This window comes from Scyliorhinus torazame, chromosome 3 (genome assembly GCF_047496885.1).
Source record: "Scyliorhinus torazame isolate Kashiwa2021f chromosome 3, sScyTor2.1, whole genome shotgun sequence".
Taxonomy (NCBI): Eukaryota; Metazoa; Chordata; class Chondrichthyes; order Carcharhiniformes; family Scyliorhinidae; genus Scyliorhinus; species Scyliorhinus torazame.
This window is the reverse complement of record NC_092709.1, coordinates 238,610,151-238,625,519: the sequence shown is the minus strand read 5'-3', so window position 1 is coordinate 238,625,519 and position 15,369 is coordinate 238,610,151. Positions and strand designations below refer to the sequence as shown.

General features: G+C 48.0%; 1 protein-coding gene across 1 annotated transcript in view; it reads left to right on the top strand.

The window, feature by feature from the left end:
* Positions 1-13,032, top strand: part of LOC140409587 (granzyme K-like) — a 41,836-nt gene extending 28,804 nt beyond the window's left edge. Inside the window, exon 5 of the mRNA XM_072497954.1 lies at positions 12,702-13,032. Coding sequence (XP_072354055.1) covers positions 12,702-12,884 — 183 coding nt within the window. The 3' untranslated portion in view covers positions 12,885-13,032. The remainder of the gene's footprint in view (positions 1-12,701) is intronic.
* Positions 13,033-15,369: the final 2,337 nt, after the last annotated feature.

The following is a 15,369-nucleotide window of genomic DNA, read 5'->3' as shown; positions in this document are numbered from 1 at the left end:
CTGGAAAATATCCACGTTTGGGCTGACAAGTGGCAAGTAACGTTTATGCCACACAAGTGCCAGGCAATGACCATCTCCTTTAAAAGAGGATCTAACCACCGCACCTTGACATTCAATGGCATTATCATCACTAAATCCCCCACAATTAACATCCTGGGGGTAACCAGTGATCAGAATCTGAACTGGACTGAAACTGAACTGGACTAGCCACGTTAATACTGTGGCTACCAAGGCAGGTCAAAGGCTAAGAAACCTACAGTGAGTAACTCACCTCCTGACCCCCCCAAAGCCTGTCCATCATCTACAAGGCACAAGTCAGGAGTGCAATGGAATACTCACCCATTGCCTGGATGAGTGCAACACCAACAACACTCAAGAAGCTCAACATCATTCAGGACAAAGCTGCCCGCTCGATTGCTCCCCCTTCCACAAACATTTAAACCCTCCACCACCGACGAACAGTGGCAGCCGTGTGTACCATCTACAAGATGCACTTCAGGAACTTAGCAAGGTTCCTTAGACAACACCTTCCAAACCCACAGCCATTACCATCTGGATGACAAGAGCAGCAGATACCTCGGAATCCCTCCACTTGGAAGTTCCCCTCCAAGTCACTCACCACCCTGACTTGGAAATGTATCACTGTTCCTTCACTGTCACTGGGTCAAAAATCCTGGAACTCCCTCCCTAACAGCACAGTGGGTGTACCTATACCTGAAGGACTGCAGACATTCAAGAAGGCAACTCACCACCACCTTCTAAAGGGCAGCTAGGGATGGGCAATACATTCTGGCCTAACCAGCGATGCCCATATCCCGTAAATTATTGTTTTTTGAAAAGCATATCTCTTTTTCCAGCAATACTCACGTTTTGCACTGCCAAATGACACCGAGGGTTATGACTCCTGTAATTCTCTACCCAGAAGGTTGTGGATGCTCCATTGTTGAATATATTTAAGATGTGGAGATGCCGGCATTGGACTGGGGTGAGCACAGTACGAAGTCTTACAACACCAGGTTAGAGTCCAACAGGTTTGTTTCGATGTCACTAACTTACGGAGCGCTGCTCCTTCCTCAGGTGAATGATTCACCTGCGGAAGGAGCAGCACTCCGTAAGCTAGTGACATCGAAACAAACCTGTTGGACTTTAACCTGGAATATATTTAAGGTTGATGTCACACCAGATTTTTGGTCTGTCAGGAAACCAAAGGATATAAGGAGTCACTAAGAAAATAGAATTGAGGCAGACAATCAGCCATGATTATAACGAATGGCAGAGCAGGAGTGACGAGCTATTCAAACTTTTTTGCCCGGGACCCATTTTTACCAACGGGCCATTCTTCGGGATCCACGCCAGCCGACCTTCGCGACCCACGCGAGCTGACATTCGCGACCCACCATTTTTTCTTAACTTTAATGCGAGAGGTGAGCCTGGGCTTATATTCTATAATGTAGAGTAGCGAAAAATGTGAAATGACCTCATAGAAACAGGCATCATTCTCTCAGGACTCTACAGAGCAGATGCAGAATGTAAGTTTTCCTTAGATGGGTGGTTTACAGCCTGGAGAAATAGTCTGCAAATTACAATGCAACAATTTGAGACATAGATGAGGAGGAATTTCTTCAGTCAAAGTATTGTGAATCTTTTTAATCTCTAAAATTCATGATCAAAGAGATTCTGCAGGCTCAGCCATTGAGTAGATTCAAGACAGATGCAGGAAGACTGAATTGAATTGTTCAAAAAATCTTCTCCTGGGTCAGCGCGCTGACGTCAGGAGGAGGCGGTGTTTCTCTCTGGGCTCCGGGCATGCGCCCTGATGAGCAGGCACACAATGTGCAACGTGCCCGCGTTTTTAAAGCCGGTCACGGCAGTCATTTTTAAAGCCACTAGCAGCGGCATTTTCAAAAGCTGGCTGCTGTGGCCGTTGCGCCTGAATTCCCGCGATCGGGAACGCCGCGATGGATGGCTCCACGACTCTCCTGCCACCCACCCGTGACCCACCCTTGGATCGCAACCCCCACTTTGAAAATGCCTGGTTTAGATATACACTTCTCATCCTCCTCTTCCTCTTCATCCTTTTTCCCTTCATCACTTCCAACTTCACAGCAACAGACAATGTGGCTGCTCCTGCCCTGCTCTGAATTTGAGGCTCCCACTGCCGAAGGTAGCGGATTTCTGTGAGGATGTACTCACTCTTCCTTCTTCCTTGCTGAGGTTCACTTCGGACAATTGTTCTCTGGGCAGATATGATCTCCAGCTTCGAGCCCTCCTCCTCTGCTTCTCTTTCAGAAACCTATCGTGCTCTGTGAGTCCTCTGCTCATGCGCCAAGTCATGCCATACTCGAAGGGGGCTACCTATGTTTGCGAGTTGCTGGTGTCCTTCAACAAAATCTCCTCCACTACCTGTCCCACCACTCCCTGAGGCCATTTACATCTTGAAATAATGATAGAAAGCACCAAACAATTGAAGAATCAAAGCAACAGCCAACATTAATCAACCAGCAACTAACCTGTAAGTAATAAATGCTCCCAGTAACACTGATGTTGGGAGGTGTTTGAATAAGAACAATGTCCTTCTAGCTGCTGATTGTATATTTATTTTATTAATTTATGAATGTGAATGTTGTGGGCAAGTCAGCATTTATTGCCCATCTTTAGTCACTCTTGAGAAGGTAGCAGAAGACGACTCCTTGAACCGCTGCCATTTGTGAGTTGTAGGTATATTCGTAATGCCTCTCCAGCGTCTCAATACAGCTGAGTGGCTTTCTAGACCATTTCAGAACTCAGCTAAGAGTCAACCACATTGCTGTAGAACTGGAGCACCATATAGGCTCTAAGGGGGAAAAGGCAGCAAATCTTCCAACACTGAAGGGCACTTGTCAACCAGGTGGGTTTTGAAAACATTCCAGTAGTTTCACGATCATTATTAATGAGCACAGTAAGGTGTCTTACAACGCCAGGTTAAAGTCCAACAGGTTTGTTTCGATGTCACTAGCTTTCGGAGCGCTGCTCCTTCCTCAGGTGAATGAAGGGTTATGTTCCAGAAACATATATATAGACAAATTCAAAGACGCCAGACAATGCTTAGAATGCAAGCATTTGCAGGTAATTAAATCTTTACAGATTCAGAGATGGGGTAACCCCAGGTTAAAGAGGTGTGAATTGTGTCAAGCCAGGACAGTTGGTTGATTTCGCAAGCCCAGGCCAGATGATGGGGGATGAATGTAATGCGACATGAATCCCAGGTCCCGGTTGAGGCCGCACTCATGTGTGCGGAACTTGGCTATAAGTTTCTGCTCGGCGATTCTGCGTTGTCGTGCGTCCTGCGTTGTCACGCTGCAGGAAAGGATGTCACGAAGCGTGGTACATTGCCGAGACCATGCAGACGCTGCGACAACGAATGAACGGACATCGTGCGACAATCACCAGGCAGGAATGTTCCCTTCCAGTCAGGGAACACTTCAGCAGTCAAGGGTATTCAGCCTCTGATCTCTGGGTAAGCTCTCTCCAAGGCGGCCTTCAGGACGCGCGACAACGCAGAATCGCCAAGCAGAAACTTATAGCCACTTTCCCCAGGCAGCAGGAGGTGTAGATTGATGTGTTTGGCAGGTAGGTTCGATGTGGACTGCACTCGATGCAGGGAAGCTAGAATCAGCCGTCTAACACTGGAGAAGATCCAACACTGCTTTATTCAACGATAGAACTGATATATATATTCAGCTGTGGGTCGACACTATACTGAACTGACTGGAGACCTTGTAGTAGCCTGACCAGGCTTACTAGCTACCGCATGGTGTTTGCACTTGCTAGCTCGTGGACTCTGACTGTCTCAGTGACTGGGTCCCGGGAAAGCGGGAAACCTAGTGCCCTCTGGCTTTATAGTGGTAGTGTCCTGTCTGGTGATTGGTTGCACTGTGTTGTGTGCTTACTGGTAATCCTGTGTGTCAATCACTGCCTGTCTGCATCTCATTATATACATGAGTGGATATTATGACATCTCTCCTTTTTTTTTTAGATAAATAAATACTAAGGTGTGCGTGTGTATATACGCCTGACTATATACAAAAGGTGTCTAAATGAACGTATATACAGAGGAAGGTGTCGATAGTGCAGATACATGGCAAACAAAACAATATTTATAGAGATTAAATCGATGAAGTAATAAAATGTACAAAAGTTCAGTCTACCGATTCAGTCTTTGTGGCGGGCGACAAATTCTTTTCGATCGCCGCAGAGGTGGATCAGGAGCCGCCTGCACGTGGATAGGTGGGATCGCTGCCATCGCGGTGGTCGCATGGGCCGGCAGGATTGCTGGTAGATCGGTGGTCTCGTGGCAGGGTACGTCCGGAGGAAGCATCGTAGGCGGCGGGGCACTTCGGTCAGGTAGCGGGCGTGGAACTCTTCGCAGTGCCCATCTGTTGCGCTGTAGCAGGGAGCCATCAGCCATGCGGACAAGGAACGATCTTGGGGCCACTTGTTTGATCACAGCTGACCAGCCGCCCTCAGGCAACTGGACATGAACATGATCAGTTGGGGCCAGCTCAGGTAGATCCGTGGCATGAGCATCGTATGTGGCCTTCTGTTGGGCCCGTGACTGCTGCATTTTCTGTAAGACCATGAGGTGGTCAAGGTCTGGAACATGGATGGCTGGAACTGTGGCCCTCAGAGTGCGATTCATGAGCATCTGCGCTGTAGACAACCCAGTGGACAGTGGAGTTGCCCTGTATGCCAGCATCGCCAGGTTGAAGTCGGAGCCTGAGTCTGCAGTTTTGCACAGCAATCGCTTTACAATATGGACCCCTTTCTCGGCCTTCCCATTTGACTGTGGGTAGTGGGGACTGGAGGTTATGTGACGAAAGTTGTAGGACTGTGCAAAATCAGACCATTCCTGGCTGTAAAAGCAAGGACCGTTGTCGCTCACTACCGTGAGCGGAATCCCATGCCTGGCGAACGTTTCTTTGCAGGCTTTGATTACCGCCTTCGACGTGAGGTCGGACAGTTTCACCACTTCTGGGTAACTGGAGAAGTAGTCGACCAGGAGTACGTAGTCACGCCCCTTGGCGTGGAAAAGGTCTACGCCTACTTTGGACCACGGAGAGGTCACGATCTCGTGCTGTTGCAGCGCTTCCTTGGGTTGAGCTGGTTGAAACTTCTGACAGGTAGGGCAGTTGAGGACTGTGTCGGCAATGTCCTGGCTGATGCCCGGCCAATAGACCGCCTCCCGAGCTCTGCGTCGCCATTTCTCGACCCCAAGGCGACCCTCATGGAGTTGGCCCAGCACCATAGCCCGCATGCTCTGAGGAATTACGATCCTGTCGAGTTTCAGAAGGGTCCCCTCCACCACCGTCAGGTCGTCTTTTACGTTATAGAACTGAGGACATTGTCCCTTCTGCCAGCCATTGGTAAGGTCCTGCACCACATGCTGCAGCAGAGGATCCTTGGCTGCCTCCTCACGAATTTGGACCACCCGTTCGTCAGAGGTCTGAAGATTGGTGGCACACAACTACACTTGCGCTTCTATGTGGCAGATGAAGTCACTTTGTTCACACGGTGTGGTAATGGACCTGGATAGGGCATCTGCAACAATCAGCTCTTTGCCTGGCGTGTAGACAAGTTCAAAGTCATAGCGGCGTAGCTTAAGAAGAATTCGCTGTAACCGAGGTGTCATGTCATTTAAATCCTTCTGGATTATATGGACTAGAGGCCATAGGTCCGTTTCTACCGTGAATTTTGGCAGGCCGTAAACGTAGTCCTGAAACTTGATTATCCCTGTCAGGAGGCCCAGACACTCCTTCTCAATCTGAGCGTACCGTTGCTCAGTGGGCGTCATGGCCCTGGAGGCATACGCCACTGGCGCCCAGGACAAGGAGTCATCTCGCTGAAGTAGCATCACCCCAATGCCGTCCTGGCTTACATCAGTCGATATCTTGGTTTCCTTGGTTGGGTCTAAGAACGCTAGAACCGGGGCTGTGGTGAGCTTTGCTTTCAGCTCACGCCATTCCTCGTCATGTGTGGACAGCCACTGGAATTCCGTTGACTTCGTGATGAGATGGCGGAGGGCCGTGGTGTGGGATGCCATATTGGGAATGAATTTCCCGAGGAAGTTGACCATCCCGAAGAAGTGGAGCACCGCCTTCTTGTCCTCCGGGTTCTACATGGCATTGATCGCCGAGACCTTGTCGGCATCTGACCGCACGCCCTGCTGCGAGATGTGGTCACCCAGGAACTTAATATCCGATTGACCAAATGAACGCTTGGTCCTGTTGAGCTGGAGACCGTGTTCATGAATTCTCTGGAATACCTTCTTGAGGCGAGCGATGTGTTCCTGGGGCGTTGTGCACCAGATAATTATGTTGTCAATGTATACTCGCACCCCCTCGATGCCCTCCATCATCTGCTCCATGATGCGGTGAAATACTTCAGAGGCAGATATGATTCCAAAAGGCATCCGGTTGTAGCAGTAGCGGCCGAACGTGGTGTTGAATGTGCACAGCTTTCGACTGGACGCGTCCAGCTGTATTTGTCAAAAACCCTTGTAGGCGTCCAGCTTAGTAAAGAATTTGGCATGAGCCATCTCACTGGTCAACTCTTCACATTTTGGTATCGGTTATTGCTCCTGCATGATGTTGCGGTTTAGATCCTTAGGGTCAATGCAAATGAAAGCTCCCCTGACGGCTTCTTTACGCAGACCATGGAACTGACCCAGTCTGTTGGCTCTGTGACCTTCGATATGATGCCCTGGTCTTGGAGGTCCTATAATTGCTTCTTCAGACGATCCTTGAGGGGTGCCGGCACCCGGCGTGGTGCATGAATTACAGGGGTGGCGTTCGGCTTGAGCAGGATTTTGTATCGGTATGGGAGCGTGCCCATTCCATCGAATACACTGTGGTACTGCGTGATAATGTCATCTATGTCGGCTTGCAAGTTTCCATCAGGCGAGGGTGTCGCCGGTAATGATGACATGGCGTGGACTCGCTGAACCAGGTTCAGGAGCTTGCAGGCTCGAGCACCGAGCAGGGACGCTCTGTCAGGCCCGACGATTTCAAACCGCAGTGTTGCCTCGATCGCCTTGTTGGATACCCCTAGTTGACAGTAGCCACTGGCAGCTATGGCATTGCCATTGTAGTCAAGGAGCTGGCAGGCCGATGCAAGAATGCTTGGTCTGGCGCGGATGGTGTCGAGGTCGGATTTTGAGATGAGGTTCGCTGATGCACCGGTGTCCAGTTTAAATCGGATGAATGAAATGAATGAAAATCGTTCATTGTCACAAGTAGGCTTCAACAAAGTTACTGTGAAAAGCCCCTAGTCGCCACATTCCGGCATTGTTCGGGGAGGCTGGTACGGGAATTGAACCGTGCTGCTGGCCTGCTTGGTCTGCTTTAAAAGCCAGCGATTTAGCCCAGTGTGCTAAACCAGCCCCAGCATCCAACAAGGATGCGAGCCTTGTTAACTGTGAGGACAGCACACCTCTCGTCGTCGGGATCCACACTGAGGATCGAGAGGCGTTTCGCCGTTGTGGTGGAAGGCAGCGCATGTATGGTTATGATGCCCACCCGGTATGGGGACTTGAGGCAGTCAGCATCAGGGTCTGTTGGGCTGTCGGGATCGGAATCTGGCATGCCTTGTTGTATTGAGCGGACACTTCTGCGCCGCAGCTGGGATCGTTGGCTGCTGAGCGGTGGAGCAGATCTGCAAAGGGCTGCGTAGTGGCCAAGCTTGCAACACTGTAGACACCGGCGTCCTTTTGCCGGACATTGCCGCTTTAAATGGGCGGAGCCACAATTCGGACACGTCATGACGCCGACGTCAGCGCGTTCTGTGCACCACCGCGCGTGCGCAGTGCGGTCGGTTGACGCACGCACCTGCGCAGTCGGGTTGTCGGGCTCGTCGTCCACTCGGTCGTGGCGCGCATGCGCAGGGACCCGGGGAAAGCGAGCAAAACGGCCACTCTCTTCAATGCTCAGGCCCTGCATTTGTGCAATGGTCTGCACCCGTTCCGCCTCGTGGGAGGCCAGCTTTGCAGCTTCTGCCGCCCTGATGTGGGAGTATCGATTCTTAGCATGCTCATGGACAATGCACGTCTCGATAGCGACAGAGAGGGTCAACTGTTTGACTTTCAGGAGCTGCTGCCGAAGGGAGTCGGAGTGGACTCCGAAAATGATCTGATCCTGGATCATGGAATCAGCCGTCGAGTCATAGTTCCATGACTGCGCTAGGATGCGCAGATGGGTCACGAAGGACTGAAAAAGTTCATCCTTACCCTGAAGCCTCTGCTGGAAAACGTACCGTTCAAAGCTTTCATTCACCTCAATGTCGCAGAGGCTGTTTCGATGTTTTGTCTTCGCCATCAGCGAACGTAAGGGACTCGGAGATGTGGATGGCGTGGTACCCCGCGGTGGAGAGAAATAGCGTGATCTTCCTGGCATCCGATGCTGCTTCGAGGTCGGAGGCCTCGATGTACAAGAGGAACTTTTGCTTGAAGATTTTTCAATTGGCGCCGAGGTTGCCGGAGATGCAGAGCTGCGGAGGAGGCTGGATGTTTTCCATTTCACCGGATGGCTGTTTGCTGGTCAATGCTGATTCACTCGAGGTAGGTCCGTCAAGATCAGTATCACTCTGGTACCATGATGTGTTAGGCAGGTAGGTTCGATGTGGAATGCACTCGATGCAGGGAAGCTAGAAACAGACGTCAACACTGGAGAAGATCCAACACTGCTTTATTCAATGATAGAACTAATATACATTAGCCCAGATGGGCTACATCCTAGAGTTCTAAAGGAGATAGCTGAAGAAATAGTGGAGGCGTTGGTGATGATGTTTCAACAGTCACTGGAGTCAGGGAAAGTACCAGAGGATTGGAAAATCGCTGTTGTAACCCCCCTGTTCAAGAAGGGAACAAGGAAAAAGATGGAAAATTATAGGCCAATTAGCCTAACCTCGGTTATTGGCAAGATTCTAGAATCCATTGTTAAGGATGAGATTTCTAAATTCTTGGAAGTGCAGGGTCGGATTAGGACAAGTCAGCATGGATTTAGTAAGGGGAGGTCGTGCCTGACAAACCTGTTAGAGTTCTTTGAAGAGATAACAAATAGGTTAGACCAAGGAGAGCCAATGGGTGTTATCTATCTTGACTTCCAAAAGGCCTTTGATAAGGTGCCTCACGGGAGACTGCTGAGTAAAATAAGGGCCCATGGTATTCGAGGCAAGGTTCGATTGATGATTGGCTGTCAGGCAGAAGGCAGAGAGTTGGGATAAAAGGTTCTTTTTCGGGATGGCAACCGGTGACGAGTGGTGTCCCGCAGGGTTCAGTGTTGAGGCCACAGCTGTTCTCTTTATATATTAACGATCTAGATGACGGGACTGAGGGCATTCTGGCTACGTTTGCCGATACAAAGATAGGTGGAGGGGCAGGTAGTATGGAGGAGGTGGGGAGGCTGCAGAAAGATTTAGACAGTTTAGGAGAGTGGTCCAAGAAATGGCTGATGAAATTCAACGTGGGCAAGTGCGAGGTCTTGCACTTTGGAAAAAAGAATAGAGGCATGGACTATTTTCTAAACGGTGACAAAATTAATAATGCTGAAGTGCAAAGGGACTTGGGAGTCTTAGTCCATGATTCTCTAAAGGTAAACTTGCAGGTTGAGTCCGTAATTAAGAAAGCAAATGCAATGTTGTCATTCATCTCAAGAGGCTTGGAATATAAAAGCAGGGATGTACTTCTGAAACTTTATAAAGCATTAGTTAGGCCCCATTTAGAATACTGTGAGCAATTTTGGGCCCCACACCTCAGGAAGGACATACTGGCACTGGAGCGGGTCCAGCGGAGATTCACACGGATGATCCCAGGAATGGTAGGCCTAACATACGATGAACATCTGAGGGTCCTGGGATTATATTCATTGGAGTTTAGGAGGTTGAGGGGAGATCTAATAGAAACTTATGAATGGCTTCGATAGGATGGATGTAGGGAAGTTGTTTCCATTAGCAGGGGAGACTAGGACCCGGGGGCACAGCCTTAGAATAAAAGGGAGTCACTTTAGAACAGAGATGAGGAGAAATTTCTTCAGCCAGAGAGTGGTGGGTCTGTGGAATTCATTGCCACAGAGGGCGGTGGAGGCCGGGACGTTGAGTGTCTTCAAGACAGAAGTTGATAAATTCTTGATTTCTCGAGGAATTAAGGGCTATGGAGAGAGAGCGGGTAAATGGAGTTGAAATCAGCCATGATTGAATGGTGCAGTGGACTCGATGGGCCGAATGGCCTTACTTCCACTCCTATGTCTTATGGTCTTACATATTCAGGTGTGGGTCGACACTATACTGAACTGACTGGAGACCTTGTAGTAGCCTGACCAGACTTACTAGCTACCGCATGGTGTTTGCACTTTCTAGCTCGTGGACTCTGACTGTCTCAGTGGCCGGGTCCCGAGAGAGTGGGAAACTAGTGCCCTCTGGCTTTATAGTGGTGGTGTCCTGTCTGGTGATTGGCTGCACTGTGCTGTGTGCTTACTGGTCATCCTGTGTGTCAATCACTGCCTGTCTGCATCTCATTATATACATGCGTGGATATTATGACATAGACGGAGTCAATGAATGGGAGGCAAGTTTGTGTGATGGACTGTGAATTTACCACACCATGTACCAATTCACCACTTACCATAACCAGATTGTTTCTGAGTTTAGGTCAATTAGGATTAAGCCATTTTCTCAATGTCTATGTTTAACCTGATTTGAACTGATTGCAAAGTAACGAGTCTGGCAGAGTTTCTCGGAAATTTTAAAACGAAGGCATGCGTTTTTATTGAACTAAAACCCACCCAGGTAAAGATAGCAAAATATTTAAGAAAGGTAAACTTACACCTCGCGAACTTTCACGACCTACATTCACACAAACACAAGGATGCAAATTTTTACAGATTATACTGGAGGAAGTTACTTTCTTAGCTAGTTTGAAAATTCAATTATGAAAGGAGATAGAATCTATAGAATCAATCATAGAATCCCTACAGTGCAGAAGGAGACCTTCAAGTCTTCACTGACCCTCTGAAAGAGCACCCCCACCCTATCCCAGTAACACCGTGCATTGATCATGGCCAATCCACCTAACCTGCACATCTTTGAACTGTGGGAGAAAACCGGAGCACCCGGAGGAAACCCACACACACTTGGGGAGAACGTGTAAACTCCACACAGCCAGTGACCCAAGGCTGGAATCGAACCTGAGTCCCTGGCAATGTGATGTAGCAGTGCTAAACACTGGTTAAAACGAGAGTTCATGATTTATGAGTCCTTTGAGTGGGAGGATTTTTCCAGGTTTATTTAAGTTCCAGGAGTTGAGTTGAAGCATATGTAACTGCAATTGCCAAAGACAATCTCCTTCTTAATCTGCAATCCATCTTTTCCAGAAATCAATGAATTTTGCTCCTGGGTGATTGAAATTCACAATATATGAGCTAGATTTTTAAACTGCAAGAGATCGGGCTTCAATTTGAATAGTAAGAGAGAAGGGAACTCCTTTACTTCTCCATTGGTAATTTCTCCAGACTACTTTTGTATCTGAGTTCCATGGTTGTATAAAGAGATTTTAAAATGGTTACATATGACCTTCTTTCTCACAATTTCAAAACAGGTTTATTTATCTATGTCTCAATCTGGCTTTTGTTCTATGTCTTACAATATCCCATTCATTAGCTTCTGAAGGAGTCATTATCCATTTTTATGATCACCTCCCCCCCCCCCCCCCCCCCACCCCTGACCTTCCAGGTAGCTATTGGCCTGGTAGACTTTCAGGCTCCACTGGAGAGGTGGTCTTATATAGATGCAAATGCTGTGCCCCATTCCTTTCAAAGGTTCCTTTTTTCAGTGGACCTTGAGAGTGTGAAATTCCATAAGCAACATGTTTGGGCATGTCCACAATGCAATCCATATAGTAACTTTTCCAGAAAAGTTGTCAACTTGCAATACCATACATCAAGTGACTTGTGGAAGCCATCTTTGATCACCGTATTTTCTTGTCTTTAAAAAGTAATTGCTAAACAGTTCAGCATCTGTGTGTATAGCTGGTGAAAGACAGGTTGATATCACTCAGTCACAATTCCCGTCATTGTAACAATATAATCTAAAATGGAGTTCAATTCTTATCGCTTTGCTATAAATCCTTTATGGTTTTATATTTTTCCAGCTTTGTTGTAAACCTTTCAGTTGCATATAGGTTAATTATTTTGTATATTTTAAAGGTTCTTTCACTGGAATATTCCTGAGGGTTCATCCAATCAGTCACCAGTACTTTAGAACATGGGGTTGACAATTAAGTGGGCTTTTTGCCAATCTTCTGCCAAAGTTACAGTAACTGAACACTGAGGAACTTTTAGCGCTTTTATCTTGATGTGAACATAATTATTTTACCTTTTTAATAGAAAGTTTTTGTTACCTAGTTTATATATATTTGTGCAGAGTTTTTGTTTGTTATTACATCTTCAAGCGCTTTTCTCTATTACTGTTTTTCACTCTTTAAACCTTATATACTATTAACTTATTTCATGTGCTCCACTCATAATTTCAATATTATCCCCAGGCAATCACACTTGGTCTTGACTACCAGCATGCAAAACCATAGTGGATCGATTATGATTTTCCAAATTTGAAGTAAATGAATTTTGAAATTAGGCATCTTTCAACTGACATTATTTTTGTTTACTTATTTTCAGGGGGATTCTGGTGGTCCACTCATGTGCAAAACCAGCATGTTCAGAAAAAAATATATATACAGAGGCATCGTTTCAGCAGGAGATGAGTGTGCAAAACGTAAGAAGCCTGGCATTTATACTCGTTTATCTGAAAAATTCCTGAAATGGATAAACAACATCACGAAAGTTAAAACACTAGATTAAGTTTGTTCTTGAAAAACAACGTTTCCCCCTGCAGTCATGGCGCTAGTTTGCTTGAATAAACTATCTCGTGATGTTTAACATTTTTCACATGAAATTGTCACATAATTAATTTTCAATTAATATCCACTGTTGAATGTTATAAAATGGAATGGTGCAAACACAATGATTTGCAAAATAAATGTTTTGTCATTTTCTTGCTGAATGATGTACTGTGCTGTTTTAAGTTTGGCTAATCTGTAATTAACAATTTAATATTCTAAGGCTTGACACATAGGGCTGGATTCTCTCGAAATGGGACTACGTCCCCCAGGCCGGCGTGCAAACGCTGGTGCTTTACTCTGGAGATTCCTGGGGAAAAGTAGAGCTAATTCACAGCCCTGCAGGGGGCTAGCAAGGACCCAGAGTAATTCACGCAGCTTTAGCTGTGGATACGGGCCCCCGCACTTCCGGTTCGGAGTCTGCGCATGCACACGGTGGCGGCCTCCAGCGGCCGCGCTGAGCGTCATGGCGGATCCAGACCGCGGAGGCAGACACAAAAATTAGAGCCCCCCGATCGGCCGCGCGCCTGAGGATCTAACCGCGCGGATCTCAACCCCGGCCGCCTATAAGGACCCACCCACCCCCGGTGTCCGATTGCCCCGTCCCCATCAGGGCAGCCGCGGACTGAGTTCCGCAGCCTCCATGCCAGCATCCCGACCGGCAATACCAGGTTAGTTCCACGCCGTCGGGGAAGATCACTGGGCTGGCCTCTGACAATAGATAATGGACCCCCAGCCGCACGACGTACTCTCGGGTCCCGGATAATCGCCGGACCGGTGCCGGGCCCAATTTCGGCGTGAAATTGGATTCTCCATCCCCGCACCGAACACGATTTCGGCGCAGGTATGCGGAGAATCCAGCCCATAGTTTTGATACCCATTCAATTCTGCTTAATTTATTTCTTGATATTAAGGATAATTCTTTGTCCATCTGCTAACCACTGGAGCTACTGTAACTGATGACCCTGGCTGGTGACCTCTAGGTATTCGTCCAGTGGTCAAGTCAAAAGACCAAATTTAATGGTCACAGTAAGGAGCCCATCTACTAGTTGGGAAACCAATGGCAGCCCTGCCACTAAGTCTCAATCGGGCACTTAGCTGCCCAGCATCGGACTTCCTGGTGTCTGTGAGGGGAATTTCCCCTGGAAATCCTGGTGCAGAGCAAATGTTCCGACGTCAAGTGCTGCCACCAATCAGAGGTCAGCATTTCTCCAGTACTGCAATGCCACTATGTGCGGTGGCCACCGCCGGTGTTGCAGTGCGGTCTGCACTGGCAATCGACAATGGAGTCCAAGGAAAAAGGTGAGTCGGGAGGTTTGGCTGGTATGCGACAGAGAAATGATCTGAAGTTTTTTTTAAATCCTACACTCTTTAAACATTAAAAAAAACAGAATTAAGCTGTCAGTGAGAGCTTTAAAAAACCCTCAGCCGGATTCTCCGTTCCTGAGACTAAGTGCTGATGCCGGGGCAGTAATCGAGTTCCACGACAGCAAAACTGGCACTGCACCTGGACCGATTCAACGACCGTTAAGGGGTTAGCACCGGCGCTATGTGGAACACAATAGATTCCAATGAGAAACGGTGCCGGATTTGCCAGGTTCGGGATTGACACTCAGGAGGCTGACAAGCTGCAGCCGCATATACACACTGCACTCCCCACACACACCACTCCAGCCAACAAGATGGCAGCATGAGGCGCAGCACCGGCATTCACCGACGCAGAAGTGGAGACCTTGCTGGACACCATTGAGGAGAGGTGGGCAACCCTTCACCCCGGGGTGAGAAGGAGGCTGCCAACCACTGCCATTCACTGAGATCAGCCAGCAGTGCAGGAAAAACTGCACAACTTCCTCAGGGCCAGGGTGAATATAGAACATAGAACATAGAACGATACAGCGCAGTACAGGCCCTTCGGCCCACAATGTTGCACCGACATGGGAAGTCAAAAATAGTTAGCATTGTGCCTCTCGCAACAACCCCCATCCCATACACCCCACTCAAAGCTCTGAATATCTTTTTTGAATGGGAGTTCTTTCACTATGAAGTGTGAATGAGCGAGAGCTCTATTAGATTATTAGCAGTTTATTTATTTCATCTCCAAATGCATCTTGAGGTCTACCCATGGTGGATACGTGATGAGTGGCTATGGAGGTGGAATGGAGTATGAAGGGACACAGCTATAAGAGGCGCACAAGGTGTTTATAATAACAATCTTTATTGTCACAAGTAGGCTTACATGAACATTGCAATGAAATTACTGTGAAAATCCCCTAGTCGCCACATTCCAACACCTGTTCGGGTACACGGAGGGAGAATTCAGAATGTCCAATTCACCTAACAAGCACATTTTTCAGGACTTATGGGAGGAAACCGGAGTACACGGAGGAAACCCACGCAGACACGGGGAGAACGTGCAGACTCCATACAGACAGTGACCCAAGTCGAGA